This window comes from Lipotes vexillifer, unplaced genomic scaffold, assembly GCF_000442215.2.
Source record: "Lipotes vexillifer unplaced genomic scaffold, Lipotes_vexillifer_v1.1 scaffold382, whole genome shotgun sequence".
Lineage (NCBI taxonomy): Eukaryota > Metazoa > Chordata > Mammalia > Artiodactyla > Lipotidae > Lipotes > Lipotes vexillifer.
In genome coordinates this window covers 3575473-3596020 of record NW_006780611.1, presented here as the reverse complement: position 1 = coordinate 3596020, position 20548 = coordinate 3575473, and the positions used below count along the sequence as shown (strand labels likewise).

The 20548-nt window shown below is 57.9% G+C and overlaps 1 protein-coding gene across 1 annotated transcript in view; it reads right to left on the bottom strand.

The window, feature by feature from the left end:
- The window catches only part of CELSR1 (cadherin EGF LAG seven-pass G-type receptor 1), a 155797-nt gene that overhangs the window by 29514 nt on the left and 105735 nt on the right, over positions 1 to 20548 (bottom strand). The window contains exons 7-19 of the mRNA XM_007454088.1: positions 19978 to 20141; positions 19390 to 19515; positions 16809 to 16975; positions 12771 to 12956; positions 11289 to 11402; positions 10227 to 10401; positions 9498 to 9639; positions 7204 to 7324; positions 4934 to 5117; positions 4224 to 4325; positions 3450 to 3544; positions 2801 to 3010; positions 1392 to 1575 (exon numbers count right to left, since the gene is read on the bottom strand). Of these exons, the coding sequence (XP_007454150.1) occupies positions 1392 to 1575; positions 2801 to 3010; positions 3450 to 3544; positions 4224 to 4325; positions 4934 to 5117; positions 7204 to 7324; positions 9498 to 9639; positions 10227 to 10401; positions 11289 to 11402; positions 12771 to 12956; positions 16809 to 16975; positions 19390 to 19515; positions 19978 to 20141 (1970 nt within the window). The remainder of the gene's footprint in view (positions 1 to 1391; positions 1576 to 2800; positions 3011 to 3449; positions 3545 to 4223; positions 4326 to 4933; positions 5118 to 7203; positions 7325 to 9497; positions 9640 to 10226; positions 10402 to 11288; positions 11403 to 12770; positions 12957 to 16808; positions 16976 to 19389; positions 19516 to 19977; positions 20142 to 20548) is intronic.

Here is a 20548-nt window from a genome sequence, read left to right as displayed (position 1 = left end):
TCCTGCTGAGTCACGCAGCCCGGTGCCTTACTGGGGGTCTCGGGGAGCTCAGGAGGCGCCCCCCCCCGGGCCCCCCGACAGGCGTGTCATTTCCCTGCAGCTGTGTCCCTGCTGGCAGTCAGCCCTGCAGGCTCCAGGGCGACCCCCCAGGTCTTCCCGCTGAGCCGTTTTTCCAACACCCCCAATACAAAGGGCGCCCTCAATTCACTGCACAGGCAAGGGCTGTGCTCCCACCTGAGGAGCTCAGGACCAGGGTGGGTGGGAGCCCTGGAACACGGGAGGCAGGGGCCACTGGCCCCAAGGACTGGGAGGATGGACAGGGCTGGCCTGTGGCCCGAGCCCAGGGAGAACCAAGAAGGATGCTCTCGGCCCAGTGCAGGGGCGACGGTCCCAACCACAGGGCATTAGGGAAGGACACTGGATGGGTGTGCGGGCAGAGGCGGCCAGAGGTTTGGCCGGGACCTGCCTGAAGTCTCTGGAAGGGGCTGGGGGGCAACAGCTACACCAGGTGTCCGTCAGGCGCCCGTGTCCTGTCTGTCCCTGAGAGTCTGCAGGCCAGCTCTGCCAGACCCTCTCTCGGGACAGAGGCCGGAATGCCGGGCGCTCACCCTTCTGTCCTGCCCCAGTGATGACGGGCTCCCAAGCCCACCTCCACCCCAATGCAAGGCAGGTGGCATCCTGGGCTCAGGTGGGCCTGGGAGGTGCAGACCAGCCCGAACATCTTCTGGTCAGGAAGTGAGGGCCCCTCCCTGGGAGCCTGAGAGTTCATGCCAGGGATGCCGCCGCACCTGGGTTAAAGGCTCAGGCCCTTCTGGCGACAGATAACCGGCTAACTCAAGGGGCGATTCCCTGGGAAGGGGCAATCCCTGGGTCCTGCCCGAGCCCCCCTGGGGGTGCTAAGCAAACAGTCACGGGAGGAGAAAACCAGCAGCCCTGCCTGTAGGACGGGCCCCCACTCCAGGGACTCTGCTGCTATGTCTCGGTGGGAAGGGCTGCACCACCAAGGCTTCCTCCCCAGGAAGGAAGCCGACGTTCAACCCCTGACCCCCGAGCAGCACGTCCTGGGCCCTCGGGATGACTCAGTCCACAAGCGTTGGCTCTGCTGGTGGCTCGGCTCCCAGCCCAGAGAGGGGGTTCCCCCTCCACCAGGTGCCAGCTGCCTGTCCCCGGCCCTCTCCCAGGGTCTGTGCCTCTGGGTGAGCCTGGAGGCTGGACCTGCTGCCAGACCCTCCAGCCCACTTTCCCGGGCAGCCCCACACCTAGTTCTGAAGGTAAAAGGACCACCAAAATCCTGCCAGCGTCGACCCTTCTCCCAGAGATGGCCGAGGGGGGCTGCACCTGAGATGGGCCCCAGGGTTCCACCGTCCCCCCCGCCGGGCCCACAGCCTCACTCATGTTGGGGGTGATGATGACGAAGGGCCGCAGGTAGGTCCTCCGCAGGTTTCGGGCCATGTTGCTGAAATAGGCCTCGAAGCGCCTCAGCAGCTGCGCGGTGCCCCCCTCGCTCCGCTGGATCTGCTCCCACGCGGCCTTGGTGCCCGGGGCCAGGAGGGCGCTGCCCGCCTGGACGATATCCTGGTCAGACAGACAGACAGACAGCGCTCAGCTCATGTGAGCGGCTGGCCGGTGGAGGCCTGGCTGACACGCTGGGGCCCAGGCTCCAGAGAGCCTTTAGGTCACAGGACCAGGCCGGGCCAGGATCAGAAACCGCGAGAGGCTGTGGTCTCAGCTCCAAGGCAGGAGACACGTGTCGGGGGAAACCTTGCAGGGGGTTTCACCGTGTGCACTCCGAGACACAAAGGGGAGCAGGCGTGCGGAGACGCCCCGCATTACATTGGAACCTCCAGTCCCACCAGGAGAGCCTGGCCTGGGAACGGCCGCCCCGTCGCTGAGCCCACAGCAAGTCAGCCAAGGACGTGCTGTGGGTTCCAGTTTGGTGACGCTCCCGCCCTGAACACCTCAGATGAACAGGGGGCAGCGTGGGGAGGACACTCGGGCCGTCACGGGGATTCAGGGGCCACAACCTAGATGGAAACCAGGACGGAAAACTTCTGTTTGCAAAGAACCGGAAGTGGGAACAAACTCCCTGGGCCTAAACTCTCAGACCTGGACTGAAATACAGGTGTGGGAACACTGCCAAGGCCCTGAGGGCTCCGCACGGACCGGGGGGCTCCCCGGGGGCTCTGTGTAGACGGGGAGGCCTTAGAGAGGAGTAAAGAGGAAGCATGAGGCAAGGCCACACCTCACCCGCACCCCCGGGAAGAGCAGCTTATATACTGGATGAATGAGCCTCTCGCCAGTTATGCTAAAGACATGTCTCAGGGGCTGATCACTTAAAGACAAAACAGGACTGTCTCTGCAGCAGGAGGCGTCAAGCCGTGTGAGAGCAGGACCTCAGAGTTTAGGGGGTGGTCCTGGCGCCCCCCCTCCATGGGTTGTGTGCCCTTCGATCCCTGTGCCTCAGCTTCCTTAATTGTAAAGCAGGGCAACAGCTGAGCTTCATACAGGATGTGTGTGGGAATAAGTGGGCCGATTCCTGTAGCCCCCAGGACACTGGCGCGCACGCAGTGGTCAGCTGACAGCGGCACCACTGTCATCACCATCAGGCCTGTCCCTTTGCCAAGATGCTCCTAATACTTGGAAACCCTTTTGCTGGTCACTGAACTGGCCTGGGCTCACGTCTGAAAAGGGCAGTCTTGCCCTGAGGACACCGGGCCAGATGACCTTCCACGACCGAGCCAGGGCCCCTGGTCCAGCTCAGCCCTGGACATGTGGGGCTCTCTGCCCGCCGCCTTCCTACCTCGTGGAAGTCGGCGTCCCGTGTGGCCGCCAGCTCGAAGCCCTGCTGGCTGCTCTCATGCAGCAGGACGCGGCCCAGCAGCTGGTAGGCCGTCCGCACGTCGTTGCCAAAGAGTCCGTCCGTGTGCCGCGTGGCGTTGCGCAGCGCCCGGGCCAGCCACAGGGACCGGTCACCGTCCATCCGCGTCTCGTTCCGGCTCAGCTTCTCGTTCTGGGTCGGGGAGCAAGCGCCAGGTCGGCCCTGGGCCCTTCCCCTGACTCAGAATCCACTACTTTCCAGTGGAAATACCTTTGTCAGAAAAGAACTTTAAAAATCCCCAAGCCCCAAAATGAACTTGGGCCGATGGCCGTGGCACAAAAAAGGAGGGTCTGTCAGGCTAAAAAGCACTTGGAAAAAGACACCAGGTGGAAGAAGGGAGACAGTATGACACCGTGAGTCATGGGCGGATGGCAGGGCGGGGGGCTCGGACGTGGGGACTCTGAGTCTGCAGAACCAGACACAGGGTGGGATCTGGAAAGGGAAGAGGAGATGGCTGCCGCGGTGCCCCGAAGAGATGTGCTGTCCCCGGGCCCCGCCCAGCCTGGGACCAGCATGACCCGGCGGCCTGGAAGCCCACCCTCTTCCTGCACGTCCCCAGGGTGCAGCCTACCATGGCTTTGAGGTCCACGAAGGAGACGGTGGTGCAGTTAAAGAGCTCTGGGGGCAGCCAGCCCTTCTCCCCGCTGCAGTGCCGGACCGCATTTCCTAGGGAACAGAGAAGCACCCGCCAAGCCTGAAAGCTGAACTGTGAATGAACCCCTCGGCTGGCCCCGGGCCAGCAGGTGCCATAGCCACGAAGCCAACACTGCTCTTCCCTCAGACCTGGGAACACGCTGACAGCTGCCTGACATGCACAACCAGGCCTTACCGTCGGCCTGAGCTGCCCAGCAACTATGGGTGGACACCTGAGCGAGTCCACGAAAAGAGAAATCGGCTGAGTGGTCCATCGAGCACCCACCGTGTCCACACCGCTGCAAGCCCACCCGGATCCCACTCAGATCCCAGATCCCAGAAAGCTGGTGCTTTCTCTGCACTGACTCACCAGACCTCCCCCGGCCCCCTGCAGCCAGACGCAGCTACCATCCCCGTTTTACGATGAGATGCCAGTGCTGTGAACGGTGAGGCAGCTTGTCCGAGCCTCCTCGCCACTGTCCCCATCCCAGCCACTAGGCTCTTTGTATTTTCATTGTGTTCTTTCCAGGTTTAATCATTTACGACTGAGGAAACAGTTATCTTATCCCCCGATCACTTTGGCTAAAGGAATTATTTCAACACGGAACATCTGGTGAGTTCCGATGCCTCGGCCGGCTCTCCCGCAGCTGCACGCCTCCGTCTAATGCCCCGCCTGCAACGGAGGCCACAGGCCACACCCCGCGGTACTTACCCACAGACCCTTTAGGGCACGGCACTGCAGCCGGCTGCCCGAACTTGGTCTGCGGCCACCAGATGCCAGCCTCAAATGCTCTGGGACAGCCATTGTAGATCACTGGGGTACAGAGGGGAGAAGGCGCTCAGCCTGGCACATCCGTGCACACAGACGTGCAGCGTGCTCCACAGGCTCCTCCTGGACGGAGGCCCCGCCCCCACCAAGAACCGGACCCCTCGCACCCCCCATCGTTGTTAGAACAGGGGGAGGGAGGACGCAGGCTCCGACCCACGCCTCCTGACGGGCCAGTGGACAGAAGGCCAAGCAGACACAGCTGGAACAGGAGGCTGTCAGGCGCCCCCACCACGCCCCAGGAGTGTGGGGTGCACACACACGCACACGGGCACGCACACGCAGATGTGCACACACGCACACGCACGCACGTGCTCACACACTTGCACTCGCGCGCGCACACGCAGACACGCGTGCACACGCGTGCACACACCACACACATGCATGCACACAGACACACACAGAGATGCACGCACATGCTCACACACACCACACACATGCACTCGCGCGTGCACACGCAGGCACCACACACATGCATGCACACACAGACACACGCAGACACACACATGCACACACACACACGCGCAGACACACACGCAGACACACAGTGGCCTGTCCCTGCCGTACAGCCTGAGAGGGTCAAGGGCAACGCGGACCTTCGCAGCCGAGGACCGTGACCTCAGCGAAAGGGTTGTCGCAGCGGTTGCACTGGCGGCCAATGACGCCGGGCTTGCAGCTGCACTGGCCAGTGTCCATGTCGCACGCGCGGCTGTGGGAGCCGTGCGGGAAGCAGTCACAGGGCAGGCAGGTGTCCTGCACCGGGGGCCTGTAGTAATTCTCCTGCAAGAGCCAGAAGCAGAGGCTGGACGTCAGACACCGCAGACAACCTACACCTGGAGGGCGTTTCCTGAGCAACGTCAGGGTTCCCGCCCGGCTCCCTGGCCTCCCAGCTGTCCTCCACCCACGGCCTCCAGGACAGCGACATCTGGGGCCCCCAGGGCAGACGGGGCAGGTGTGTCCTCCAGGAAAACACGCCCTCTCTCACATCTCAGCAAACACTTACCGTGAACCACCATCTGTCCTAAAAAGGATCAGAGATTCAAATGGAGATCGGTGCACAAGGGTACCAGGATGGCTGATGGAGGTGTTTTTTTTTTTTAACTGTGAGAAATTAGAAGCCACCCGAACATCTGTCACTGGGCAGGGCGAGCTGATGGCCAAGAGCATGGGCTTCAGTTCTGGGAAGTCCTGGACTTACGCCCAGCTCGGCCCTGCACTGGCCACACTGCCCTTGCCAGGACACTTGGCTTCCCAGGGTCCGAGGGTCCCCGGAGGAAAACACTTGGGCAGACTTGTGGCCAGTGACAGAGGCTTCTGTGTCAGGCAGGGACACGGAACTGTCCCACAGGGGGCTCCAACTGTGTGTCTTCCTGTGCCTGAGCAGGCACTGCATGTGAGCAGTCACTCTGGGAGGGCACACGGTATCACTGTCACTGTTTACAGTCCTTTCTGCATTTTCTATAATTTTTGATGAAAAAAAAAACCCCTAGGCATGTTTCCCCCAGGTACCCTCCTCACTTTCCTCCTGCCCTGCCCACCACCAGTGCCATGACTGCCATCTCACACCATGTGGTTTGCGTGGTCCTGATCTGCTAGGGCCCTTATGATTTTTCAGGCGACATCGGAGGCACGGTGGAGCACGCGGGACACGACGCATGTCAGACAGGGCGCCGGGGAACATCAGAGGGTGCCATGACGGCAGGTTCCCCTCTTGGGTCAGCAAGCCTGGCCACGGGACAGCGCGTCCCTCCGAGTGGCTACTGTTACACACAGAATTTTCCTTTGGGATTCAAGTTACCGGCAGCTCACGGCAGTTGTTGACACAACATTCTGAAGGTATGTAGAGTTTTCTGGGAGGCCCAGAGGGCCGGGGTTCCCTGTGCTTTGGGCTGAGAATGTGACGAAAGAAACGGAAGAACAGCTTCAGGGCTAACAGCACATTTTGGCTTCTGTAAGAAACTTGCTTGCTTGCTTGCTTGGGGCGGGAAGAACCGGGTTCCTGATTGGCTGATTCAAAATTAAACAGCTCCCTCCCGCCTTGGGGACTTCCCGGCCTGTGAAGGGTACAAAGGCCTCGCCCGACTGTTAGTCGGGGTCTCACTCACTTCTCTCCGAGTGGGACCCTGTCCAGACAGTTTGTGTAAGCTTCTATACTTGTATAAATCCTTTGCTAATCTTTCTACTTGGTGTTGGTGATTCTCGGGTGTCCTTGGTTGGGACACGGGTCGCATTTACCGGGGAACTCGACTCCAGGCGTGTGGCTCCCGGACCGCAACAAGAACACTGCGGCTGTGCACGAGGATGACAGGCACCCGAGGCGAGGGAGTGGGCAAAGCTTTTCATATTTTAAATGTTGGTCGTCACTGGGGACTTCCCTGGTGGTCCAGGGCTTAAGACTCCGCACTCCCAATGCAGGGGGCCCGGGTTTGATCCCTGCAGGGAACTAGATCCCACATGCTGCAAGTAAGAGTTCGTATGCCGCAACTAAAGATCCCGCACGCGGCAACGATCCTGCGTGCCACAACTAAGACCCGGAGCAGGCAAATTAATTAATTAAATAGTTTTTAAAATGTTGGTCATCATTGAGTGGTTTGATAAAAGACCAGGAAAATGACCGATCAGGAGAACCATGTTTGATGACGAAGATGAGTCAAACTCACAGAAATTGCTTGACTTCCCATGACCGTGTGTGGGGCTGAGCCAGCTTACAGGTGAGAACCTGTAAGGTGTGCTCACCCACAGTGAACCCTGTGAGTACCCAAGTGTGTGTGTGCTCGTGTCCAGGTAGACGTGTGGGCGGGTGTGTGCGTGTGCACGCCCCGCCATCTCCCTGGGTCCCTGCTGTCTGCCCGCGGCCGGGCCTCACCTTGCACTGGCACTGCCCGTTGGTCTTGTTGCAGTCGGGATCGAAGCCTTTGCTGACGGCACAGTGGCAAGGCCCGCACACAGGGTTCCCCCACCAGCCTCTGGGGCATGGAAGGTCGATCCTGTTGGGAAATCAGATGGCAGACGGAAGGTGTACAGAACTGCCCTTTTTGGAACGAGAGGGATGATGGAGGCCTGGGCCTTGGCTGGACTAGATCTGGGCACCTCCCACCCACCATGAGTGGTCCGTTGCCCCCTTGCTGGCCCCCACCTGCAGGACTTAGCATTTTATGACCTATGCCCAGCCTTCCGGGGCCCCACATCTGGAAGGGTTCTACCTACAATACTGTTATTTTAAAATAATTTGTTTGCTCACTTTTTTCTTCCACCTGCAAGATGTAGGTGAGTGCCCCAATGCAGCTTCCTATGAGCACCGTATCAGTAAGTTCTCTCTGCTCAGCACCCCTACACCATGACGCCTGGCCCACGAGGGAGGGCGCTCAGAGACAACTAACCCAACTGTCAGACTGGCTCTTCACCCAGTCCCACCCAGCGCAGACCGAGCCCAGCTGCCCTGGGCAACCTTCTTCCGGGCCCCAGGCATCTGCCAGCACAAGACCGGTGGGATTGGCAGCATCAGTGCTTCCCAGGTCCCCTGGGTCAAATGCTTACCACATCCCCACGGATGCTGGGAGCAGCCTTTCCTGGGATGTGGAGCCTGCTTCAGTCAGCTCAGAGCAGCCCTGGGCTGGACACGGTGGGCTCAGAACCGTCAGACCTGCCCAGTCCTGCCCTCTTGAGATGCCCGGACAGACCCTGAGACAGGCTACCTCCACGGTGCCGAGGCCAGGTTCCTCCCTGCCCCGCCCGGTGGTGGCTGCTGCCTGTTGCTGTCACCCTACGCCCACTGCCCACCTGAGCGCTCACTTGAGTGTCTGCTGCTGACCTGTCTGCCTGGGGACGCCCCCCAAGTGTGCTTCAGCCTCCGCAAAATGAAACGCTGCCCTGTGTTTACTATCCTGGCTAACAGCATTCCATCCGCCCACCTGCCAGCCATCAACCTCTCCTACTCACTTGTTCACCTAGCCAGCAATTATTAAGTACTGACTGTGTACACACTAGGGGCATGGCAACGACCAGGATGGGCTGGGGCTCCAGGCTGGTGTTGATGGATCTACATCAACAGTGTGGGGATCCCAGAGGCTTGGTGTCACACCCCTTCTCGCTGTCTCCTCAGCCCTGCCTTGCGGGCATCGCCAGCCTTTGGGGACGCCGCACGGCCTCCCAGCTGGTCCCTTTGCCTCTGGCTTCCGTCTGCTTCCACCACACTCCACCTGTGAGCTGGGGGCGCTCTGACACCCAGACCTGATCCTGCCCCTTTTCTGCGGGGCCCCTGCAGCCTCTACAAAGCGGAGCTCTGTTCCCAGTTTGCAGGCAGGCCCTCTACCCAGGCCTGTGCGTCTCCCTGGCGCAGAACATGCTGGGACAGCATGGGCCATCTCTGCCTAGGACCCACCCACTGAGCTCCTTAGACCGGTCTCTTCCCATCACTGCTCTCCGGCCCTGTCCCTTGGTGTCCCCCCTGGAACGCCCCCTCCTTCAGCCTCGCTGACTCCCAATCCGCCACCATCCAACGGGCTGTGCGGTGCCGAGGGCGGTGCTGCATCCGGATCATGGGTGGGGTTACAGCACACACTCTGGTCCCCAGTGGACAAAAAGCAGGGCGAGGTGTCCCGGCCAGGCGGAGCAGGCTGGCACCGCGCGCCTCCTGTGCCAGGACGGCCCAGCACTGGCCAAGGAGCAGCAACCTTCACCGCATCACCTCCCAAACGGGCTGGAGTCTTGGTGTGTGAAGGACCTCGTGGCCCCATCTGGGAGAAAGTGCTCATCCTGTGATGACTACACACCTGGACTGCGGGGGCCTGGAGACCAAGATGCCCCCAGTGAATTACACCAGGACTCTATGCGCACAGCAGAGATGACTGCCACTCCCCACTTGAAAGATAAAGGGTTTTCTATAATTACACTCATCTTCCCGTACCTCAGCGACTGCCTGCTCTGTGCACAGCTGGGCTCTTGATAAATGAGTTGTGCTGTGCATTTCTGGGGTGGAAACATGCTCAGTGGGGTTAGTGTGAGATGCCCAACTGGATTCTCGTTTATTTCATGCCAAACTGAAAAAGATATGTCCTTGTTATCCTGAACTATATGTATTTGGGGGTTAAACAGCAAAGAGGAGAGAACAGGTCAGGAGAAGTCGCCACGTGGACCCTCAAAGCGAGGGCGCGCTCTCACCTGTTCTCGCAGTACTGCCCGTAGTGGCCGGACCCACACTCACACACGTAGCCCCGTGGGGAGTCGGGGCTGTGCACGCAGGCTGCCACGTGCTTGCAGGGGTTCACATGACACACGTCCACACACTTCCTTCCAAAGTACCCTGCGGGGACAGGCCAGCGTTAGCCCACCCCAGGATCTGGCTTTGCGAGTCCGCTTTCCGGAGTGACACCCTCTGTGTTAGGACGTGCTAGCAATCTGTGGCTTCCCCAAGCCTCGACTTTCCATGCCACTCTGCAGAGGAAAGTGGCAAAGCCTCTCAGAGTCACAGGGAGCACGAACACTCGGGGGGTCAGACCTGGAAACGCAGAGATGAGGGCCTGCCTCCCAGGCCCCCCCGGGAGGGCTCGCAGCGGGTGGGTACCAGCTGAGGACAGCCACATCACCTCAAAATTCAGAGGTAACCACTGAACATATTATTTTTTTAAATGTACGCCTTTCACAGACTCTCCCTCATCTCAGTATGTGCCCTGAGGGTCCAACCGGGAGTGTCCCCTGTCCCCCACATGAAGAAAACATAGGACACAGGGCCACTCCTTAGTTACGAAACAAAGCTCAGGGCGCCCCAGACCCCCAGAGAGGTGATGGGGGAGCCGCCGCCCATCTCGGCTTTCCACAATGTGTTTTAAACACCAAAGGCGTTGCCCTCCACCGATGGGTGCCAGGAAAGGGGGGGCTGTGGGTGCCCACCTCTGTCGCAGATGCAGGAGTAGCCGTCCCAGGTGTTGTGGCACTGGCTATGCTGAGGGCAGGGGCTAGAGGAGCAGGGGTCCTCCATGTCACAGCCATCCTTCACCCTGACCTTGAGGGCGTCCTTCATGTTCAGCGTGGCGATATTGGTGGCCGTCTCCCCCATTCTCACACCCTGCGTTAAAAAAGGGCAGCCAGAGTTGGTGCTGGGGCCTTGGGGCTAGAGGGACCCCAGAAGGTAACCAGGGGTTAAGAGAACCCCAAATTCTCTTGGGTCCCTTGTTTTAAAAGCTATGCCTCAGTTATCGAAAGGGCTGGGACTGGTGGGGGGATGGCAGGGATGAGGGGCACTTCTGCCCCCCCCAGGTGTGGATCCCATGCAGGGGGACAGGCCACCTGGAGTGAAGACGGAATGATTCCATATTCCGATAATTCCATGGTGAGGGTCACGGAGAAAAAATAATGAGGATGATGGGCGAGCACGGCCGCTGATGAAAGTGAGCAGGGCAGCTCCCGGGAGGAGGGGGGATGTGCCGAGGTGAGGGGCCACCCGTGCGAGGCACCTCGGGGCCAGATCGCCCGGGGGGCGAGGCGGGGGCGCAGGGGAAGGAACTAAGGATTGATTTCCCTGCAGTGCGGCTGGGGTTTGCGGGCGCAGGCAGAAGCAGGGAGACATGAGCTCAACTACTTTATAAACAGCTCACTCCGGCTGCTGCTAGAACACCTGGTCTAGGGGACGAGCGTGGGACCCGTCCAGGTGAGCAGGGGGTTGGGGGAGGGGACGGGATGGGGCTGGTGCAGGCAGCGAGGGGCAGGTTCTGGAAGTGACATGAAGACAGAGCTGCAGGGGGCCGACCGTGGCGTGGCTGTGAGGGGAACTCTAGGGGAAGCCTGGGAGAGGAGGGGGCTCTAAGCGGAAAACTGGGTTTGTTGAAGCTGGGCTGGCGATTAGAGAAGATATTCGTTTACTGAAAACTAACAGGATGACCAAGGACACCAACTGTGGTGCTGGCCACCCCCGAGCAGGACGTGGCGGGCCAGGGCCGGGCTCGGGGAGGGTACCTGCATGCAGCCCCGGAAACCGCGGCGCACGGAGACCTTGTCTTCAGACACGCCACCCACGATGAGGCTTCTCATCCTCAACCCAGGAAGCTGGTTCCCGATCTGCACCGTGTCCTGTGCAAAGAGAGGGGCTGCATCCACCATCTGGAAACATCTGGCTGGAAAGAATGTGCTCAAAGGCTAAAATGCAGTCGCACCAGCAAGCCCCTCACAGCCTGAGGACGTCTGTGCCTCCAAACAGAGGGCCCGGCTCAGCCTTCTCCGTGGAGAACACGGCTGTTTGTGTGTGACGGGCAGGGTGCAGGAAGCAGTCAGAGGACATGTGTCCATGTCCCAGCCCAGCCAAGATGGGCATCTGGGGGGATGAGGGCAACCCTTCCATCTCTGTCGTGGGCACCGCCAACAAGCCACTGCGTGAAAAAGCTGGACAAACTAGAAAGTGGCAGCGAGTGGAAAACATGTCCACAGGGGCAGGAATCTAGAAAAGTCTCAGCTGGATCCTTAGGCTCAGGAAGCCGCACACATAGAACACGGCAGTTTACTCTCAGAACCAGGTATAAGGTGAGCCTGGACTCCAAAAGCACTCAGGAATCACAAGTAGCCCCTGAAGCGCGTGAGGGTCCCGTAAAGATGCCTCCTGTTACCTGGCTGCAAACCCTGGAAATCCAGCGGGGCTCAGCAAGCGTCCTCTGAGTCGCCCTGCCTGGAATGCCACCTGCCCATCTGGGATGCGCAAACCTCTCTGGTGTCCCACAGCCCTCTCTGGAACCTGGATCTCATTGCTCCCCCACCCATATCCATCTCTGTACCCCGAGGCACAGCACTGAGCGTGCAGCTGCGGTGCAAGCCAGCTTTGCTAAAAGAAACCTCTGCTAACGGCACCAATGGCATCATGATGGGACGCACAGATGGACCAAGTCCAGTGCCTGACGCCAGGAGGTGACCATCGGGAAAGGGGACGAGGTGCGGCTTCCAGTGTCCTCAGCACAGGAGGAACATGAGACCCGAATTCAGGGAAGCCCAGAAAGCGCTTCCTCAAATCCACAAGGGCTCTGGCAGGGCCTGACACCTGGAGGGGTCGCTCTGTTTTCCCACAGGCCCAGTGAAGGGGTCTGGGCTTCCCTGGTGGCACAGCGTATAAGAATCCGCCTGCCAGTGCAGGGGACACGGGTTCGATCCCTGGTCCAGGAAGATCCCACATGCTGCAGAGCAGCTAAGCCCGTGAGCCACAACTACTGAAGCCCGCCTGCCTAGAGCCCACGAGCCACACCTAGAGAAAGCCCGCACGTAGCAACGAAGACCCAGCACGGCCAAAAATAAATAAATAAATAAAAATTAAAAACAACAACAACAACAAAAACATGTAGCACTGTGATGTACGTAATGTGATACATTATGTACTGCGGTACAGCTACACTGGCATGTGCTACTGGTTTCCCAGTGAAGGGGTCTGTTCCAAAGGGGGTACAGGTGCCTGCTCACCTGGTCCACACCATAGTCCAAGGTCATGACTGCCAGGTACTTGATGTCTTTGCCCTCCTTGGCATTCTTCAGTTCTATCAACAGGTGGTGCCACTCCCCGTCAGTCACGCGTGACCTAGACAGTCTCATGGACACCACATCCGAGGGGCCGTGGGACACCTCAAACTGGACGTAATTGTTCAGGATCTGTAGGATGGGGAGAGCTACACTAGTCATTGAGGAGATGATGACAAAATACAAAATACACTGCAATCACTTAAGTAACAAAGCCACGCAAACAGACTTACCACAGGGCACTGGATCAAAGATGGACTTAAAAATTATGCAAAGTTTAATTTGCCGTTGCCTGTATGTAACACTCTTCAGAATTACATGCCTTCTTCTGTGGTAAGAAGTGTCGAACGTTGACAGAGGTCAAGTAAGATAAAGCCCGTTGGACTTAAGTAAGGGGAACAACCACAGATTCAGGTGACTACTGGGCTCTTATTTTTGGATGTAAATGTTTCATCTTATGAGACAAGATTCAGGCCACCATGTTCAAATATATGAATGAAAAAACAGAAATCAGCATTATAACTGGCCTAAGATGTTCACGTTTTAAGAAAATGTAGCTGGGGCAATGCTGAGATCATGTTTCCCTTTCCCCAGTGAAGGACTGGGTAGTTTGGACTAACCCTCCTCCTGAGAACACCTAGGAAAATGAGACGAAATGTTAAAGCACACCTGTCTGAGGCATCAGAGTGACCCAAGTCCCTGCAAGTTACAGAAGCATGACCAGGGAGAAAACGGGAATCTGCAGAAATAAGCTTAGTGCGTCGCCATATGGCTGTCAGCGGGTTCTGGAAGGGACAGCTGAGGCTGATAGCTGTGCAAAGCTTTCTTGGTTCATGAGGCTGGGAGGAGAGAAACTGGAATTCAGAGCCTGCCCAGGGTGAGGGCTGACAACCAGAAGCAAACACGGGGGATGTGACACCACCATCTTAGTTTCAAATTCTCTCTAGTTTTTCAACATGATGCCCAGCACTCAATCAAAAATAACCAAGTACGTGAGGAGGCAGGACAGTGTGCTTGAAATAGACCCATGGGAAACCAGACGAGAGAATCATCAGACACAGACTTGAAAATAGTAATGGGAACCAGAGCTTTCAAGGAAACAGATTCAGGTACCAGTAGACTCTTATTTCTGGCTGTAATTTTTCCATTTCATGAAATTAGACTCAAACTACCAAGTTTAAATACATGTAAGATGGTAAATCAACTATATTTCAATGAAAAAATACACGTGAGAGGGCTTCCCTGGCGGCGCAGTGGTTGAGAGTCCGCCTGCTGATGCAGGGGGCACGGGTTCGTGCCCCGGTCCGGGAAGATCCCACATGTCGCAGAGCGGCTGTGCCCGTGAGCCATGGCCGCTGAGCCTGCGTGTCCGGAGCCCGTGCTCCACAACGGGAGAGGCCACAGCAGTGAGGGGCCCGCGTATCGCAAAAAAATAAAATAAAATAAAATAAAATAAAAATAAATAAAAAATACACGTGAGAAATGTAAAAAAACAGCGCTGTAACTAATCTAAGATACTCATGTTTAAAGATAACTTCAATTTAAAGAGCGGATTAAAAAAAAAACTATTAGTGCAGTGGTTAAAAGAGACACGCCTGAAATATAAGGAAACAGAAATGTTGAAAGGAGAGACAGAAAAAGATACATCACATAAACACCAACAAAAAGAAAGCTGGCGTAGCTACATTTAATATGAGACAAAGTAGACTTTAAGGCCAAAATAATTATGAGAGATAAAGAGGATTTTCATCATGAAAACAGCCAATATTCCAGAAAGATAAAACAATTCTAAATTTGTATGTACCTAATAACGTAGCCTCCAAATCTCCACAAAGCAAAAACTGACAGATCTAAAAGGAGTAAGAAACAAGCCACAATCAAGGTTGGAGATTTTTTGGTTTTGGTTTTGGTTCTGTTTTTTTTTCCTCTCACTGTTGTGGTCTCTCCTGTTGCGGAGCACAGGCTCCGGACGCGCAGACTCAGCGGCCATGGCTCACGGGCCCAGCCGCTCCGCGGCACGTGGGATCTTCCCGGACCGGGGCACGAACCCGCGTCCCCTGCATCGGCAGGCGGACTCTCAACCACTGCGCCACCAGGGAAGCCCATGGTTGGAGATTTTTAACTGACCTCTCTCAGTAACTGAGCAAACAGACCCAAAAAATCAATAAAGATATAGAAAACTGGAATGCTACATGAAAAAACGTCACCTGCTTGATATATAGAGAACGCCACAGAATACAACTGCAGTGCACACATTCTTTTCAAGTATAGGTAGAATATTCACAAAAATGACTAAATGCTGGGCTCTAAAGCAAGTCTCAACACATCTCAAAGGTCTGAAATCATACCACGTATGTTCTCTGACCTGCAATTATGCTAGAAACATCAAATGATTTATTAGAAAATGCCACCTGTTTGCTGAGAGGTATACTTGTGAATACCCGATGGGTCAAAGAAGAAATCATGATGGAAAATAGAAAATGTATTTAGCTGATGATAAAGACAATGCAACTAATAATGTACTTTGATTTTTCGCCTCAATTGAGAGTCAACTGATGAGGATAATTTTTCACCTTTTTACATTTTGTTTCCTTTCATTCCACAGAAGTCTGAGTCAACTCATTAATTTCCCTGGCCATTCTCTTTCGCTGTCCTTGCTAATAAAACCCCAAAGCCAGCAGATCAACAATGAAATGACGGATGTCTGCAAACAAAAGCAATGCCTGCAGAATGATCCCAGGACAGTGGTAGTTAACTACTTACCACCTTAGATCTGTCACCGAATTTAGGAGAGGTGTTTAACAGCAGCCAGGTTATCCCACTTGACAATGAAGGTGGATTTAGGGCGCCTAAGAGCAATTACCCAAACTGTTTGGGCTGTAGGATGACTATGTACCTTGTCTGGCCTGCTGTGGAGGCCAGAACACCTAGACTGCTGCACCCAGAGCTCATGGGGCCTGCAGGAGGCCTGCATTCCAAAAACACCATGTGAAAATAACCCGAATACGCCTGTAATCCCCAGCTGACCAGCCTTTGGAAACTGCCCTGAGGCGGCCTGCTGGGTGGCCACTGGGGTCTGGTGGATCCCCCCCGAGGTCACCACTCTTGCCACCCAGCCTTCCACAGGGAGGAGCTGGCCACAGTTCCTAGCAAAAGCCCTTCGTTTTTGGATTAGCTGCCCATAACGTAATTCCTCAAACAATATGGGAGTTTGTGGCTTTGGGTGTTGTTCCACTGAAAGCGTACTTTTTTCCGACACAGACCCCACTGCCAATGACCACCTGCAAGCTCCCATTCATCACCTGAACCAGCCAATTTAATTTGTTCCAACAGGGAAACCAGCACAGAGGAAAGTACCATCCCCGGGCAGAACAGTGCCTGCCAAGTTCTGGCCCAGAGCTGGCTTCTGGGACCGCCTGATAAACTGATAAAATTACTGGTTAATAAGGGATAAACAATGACGGCTGTAATTATCCCAGAGGCACAAACTGCACCTTCAGTGCAACCCAAATGGGCCTGCGCTGGAGACACTCCTGAGCAGTGATGCGGGGGAGGGAACAGGTGAGGTGAGGGGGCAGGTGAGGGGTGAGGGGGCAGGTGAGGGGCAGGTGAGGGATGAAGGGCCTGGTGAGGGTGAGGGGGCAGGTGAGGGGTGAGGGGCAAGATGAGGGGTGAGGGACAGGTTCGAGAAGAGATGGGGATCCCGCCTGGGCTCTGAGCTCCCAGCCCCCTCCAGGCAGGGTTAGTCAGGCCTCCCTGGGGCCCCGTCCTCACACCTCTGTTGCCAGGCATTGAGGTGGTCCCCTCCCCCTCCTTCACATGGGGGACCAGCAGCGGGTGTGGGGAGACAGAAGACACCAGGTTCCCCACGCATGCATCGGGAGGGCTAGGCTTCGGGGCGGCGCTATGTGAGCCTCTGGCTGCATCACTCAGGTGGCACACCTGCCCTGCGGGTGCCGGGAGTGGGACATGGACCTCACTCACCTGGAGATGGAGCCTGGAAGACACACCCGCCGTGGCCTCCATCAGCACACCATCCTCCTTCCTGGTCCGGAACATGAGCCCCAGGTACCAGGGCACGGAGATGGTGATGTCCAGGTCGCTCCAGGACACGATGCTTTCCCCGCTGAAGCGCTGGGGGTGGGGCATGACTGTGGACACAGACATGGGGACCTCCCCAAATCAGACGGGCCTCTGAGAATCTTTTTTAGCTGTAGGGGACGGGACAGGCCCCCAAGGAGGGGGAGGGAAGAAACCCTGGGCCTTTCTCATTCTAACGCAAAGGCCGGTCTCAGACTTCCGTTTGTACAGCACTAGCCCTCTGAGTCCAGGAGCCGTGGGCTCTGCAAAATCCCACCCCCCACTAGGGCCGCTGGCCACCTTCCTGAGCAGTCAGGCTGAGGCCTGGGGGTTCTCAACCTTGGCCAGTGTACAGTAAGGGGCTCTCAGGCAGAGTGGGACAGCCCAGGACCCCCGGGCCCAGTGGAGGGGCCCTGTGTGCCTGGCCTATCTGTCCCACCCCACACCTGCCAGGTTGGGAGCCCAGCGGCATGAGCAGGGGCCGTTCGGAGGGTGGTCTCCTGGTGGGACCGCGTGAGCCTGCAGTGAACCCTGCGCACAGACCTCAACCCTGCAGGCTGACCCGCCCTCAGCCAGTGTTTGGGGTGGACTTCCAAGCCTGAGGCACACAGGCCACTGTGCCTCCGCTCCTGGTGACGGGCACAGAGAGGGGAAGGCTGCGGGCCAGCCGAGGGCTCCCAGATGGTTTGGGGGGGACCAGGGAGGTGGCAACAGGGGGGACCAGCAGCCTCATCCAATCTGTCACACTTGGAAAAACTGTGGACGCCAGACAGACCAGTAGGCAGGATGACGCTGAGTCAAACCAGCTTCATCACTTTGCCTCCAGAGTCCCGTGGACGGGGACTCCAGGCATCGGAGATGGATAGACATCTGGCCCAGCCCAGAATCTCACCCCAATTCCTCCACGAGGGACGGCACAGTTATCACCACGGGTGTTAAACAGCACAGGGCATGCCAGGTGGGGACCACCTTTGCGGGCAACTCAGCCCCGTGAGCACCGGCATCTGTTTCCTGCTCTTACGAACCCAAACCCCGGCAGCTGTTTTCTCTGGCACAGCCGTAGCCGGACTCTCGGCCTCCATAACAGGAACTCCATGGGCGTGGATGGCCCCGCCGGCGCTGTGTCCACCCGGGCCTCTGCCCCTCCCTGTGACCTGAGCTTCCTGCACACGGTGATCAGCCGGGGCTGGGCCTAACCTGTCCACAGGGCTGGCACAAGCCCAGCCCACCTGCTGCCCGGAAAATAGACCTTTGGGGCCTTGAAAGGTGCCCAGTGCTTTGTGTCACAAAGAGTTGGGCCCTGGGACTTCCCTGGTGGTCCAGTGGCTAAGACTCTGCGCTCCCAGTGCAGGGGGCCCAGGTTCGATCCCTGGTCGGGAAACTAGATCCCACATGCTGCAACTAAAGATTCCGCATGCCGCAACTAAAAGATCCAGCACACGGCAACGAAGATCCTGTGTGTTCTCAACAAGACCTGACGCAGCCAAATAAATAAATACATATTTAAAAAAACAAAAACAAATACAAAAAAGCGGGCCCTGGCCGGTAACTGTGTCCCGAGCAAGGACTGGGGATGTAATACAATTCCACGCCACGTGTCTCAGCTCCATCGCTAACGGCCCTGGGCAAGTGGACCGCCCAGCACAGGTGAGCTGCCCGCTGGCTCCGCCCCTTTCACCTGCGCTGATGGAACGAACTTTGCTCTCCTTCAGAACACCCTGTCACAGGTTCCACCCATTTCTGCTTCAGTGACTCCTTAGAGAGTCTCGGGAAAGCTGTGGCCCCCACCCCCCCGAAAAAGTCACACTCGGACCCCCCAGCCCATCCTGCGGGGCACACGGGCTGAGGGGAGGGGCGTCTGACTTCCAAGGAGAGGCCGTGGGTTGCAGGCCAGTGAGCGGCTCCAGGCAGGACTTCTCCTGGCCGTTGACTCGCTAATGAGCTCCAGGCATCTCCAAGGTGGATCCGGGGAGCTCACCCAAGCTTATCTGGCCTCAATCTCCCCCTTTTGGTTTACCTTAAAGTGCACCAGTGATTTTTAAATGATGACATGCCAGTATCTACAACTACAGGGGTGGGGTCAGGGGAGAGGCCCAGGCTTTGATGCTCACAACGCAGTCCAGCAGGGAAGCAGGCAGCTGGAGGAGCCCCTGGGATGCCGGGAAGGGGCAGGGGGGCGCTGGCCCCGGGGAACTGGCCCTTCGGGCCTCAGGGTGCCCGTGAGGAGGCACACAGCCACTGGGAGGCTCCACCAGGCCCCAACTCGCTTCTCTGACCCTCATGGACTCCCAACCTCACACTGGCCCTGCTCAGACGAGGGGCTGTGCCCTGCAGACCCGTCCAGGACCCCCAGCCTCTGCTCTAACATCACCCACCATGGTGCCCCCACCAGCCCGCTCCCCACCAGGACCCAGGCCTGGGGACCCACATGCCACCAGAGGCTGGCAGCCCCGGGCACCCAGCACCCACTGCCCCAGGCCCTCACCTTGCTCGCAGTTCTTCCCGCCAAAGCGGAGCGGGCACTCACACAGGTACGTGTTCCAGCCGCTGACACAGGTGCCCCCGTTCTGACACCAGGTCCCATCGCAGAAGTTCCTCTGAGCAGCGCAGCCTGGAAACAGAGGCCATGGCGTGGTCTCAGAGCGGGAAACAGGAGCAGAGCGTGACGCAGGGGGACTCTGCCCACCCCGTTCCCTAGCACTGACCCACATGCTGGGGAAACACCTCCTGTGGACACAGCCGGAGGCAAGGCAGGCAGGCCTGGGACTCTCTGGGGCTATCAGAACCTAAGACCTGACATGGCATGGAATGCAGTGCCCATGTCCGGAGACCCTGGGCCTCTAGGCCACCCCACCCTCTGGCTCGTGGGATCGTCTGGTGACCGGCTCAAGACCCTGGGGTTGCGTGTCCGGGTGAGCGGCAGGCCCGCCCACAGCTTCACCACCGCTCCAACGCTACAGGACCCCAGACCCGAGAACAGCTGGGAGCACACGGCTCAGTCCCCCAGGATGTGGAGGGGGCCCCTCCCGTGTGGCCGCCGCAGCCCCACGATTCCCCGACCATCCTGCCGTACCCGCCCTGGTGCCATTGTTGGCGATGAAGCTGGCCATGTCCACGTTCCTGCCGTCGATGGACAGGTTCCGCATGCAGCCCACAAACTGCCGGTTCTGCACCGGGAAGTCTTCAGGCAGGTTGGGGACGCCCCCCAGGAGCAGGGGGCCTGTCAGATCCAGGGACCTGTGGAGGCGACACCAACCTCTGGATGGCCGGGCGGCAAGGGAAGCCCCGATGCTGCTGTAACGGCCCAGGGGCCTCTGCCGCAGGGCACGCTCATCATCCCGACCGTCAATAATCCAACGGGTGGAGGGGCCAGGGAAGCAGGCGGCCAACAGGCCCAAACACATGTGTCAGATCTTACTTCCGGTGCCACCACCGGCTCGCAGCCTCTCTGTCCCTTGTGTCAGATCCTGACCAACTGGAGGTTTTGGGTGACCGCCCGAGTCCTGACTGCTGGCCGGGCCAGTCCACACAAAAACAGGACGCCACCTTCCTCTGGCCTCTAATGGCCTTGAGGGGCGTTCACAGCAAACTAGAACCCTGGTTCTGCAGGAGCATTGGCGTGGCCTTGGGCAAGGAGCTGAACC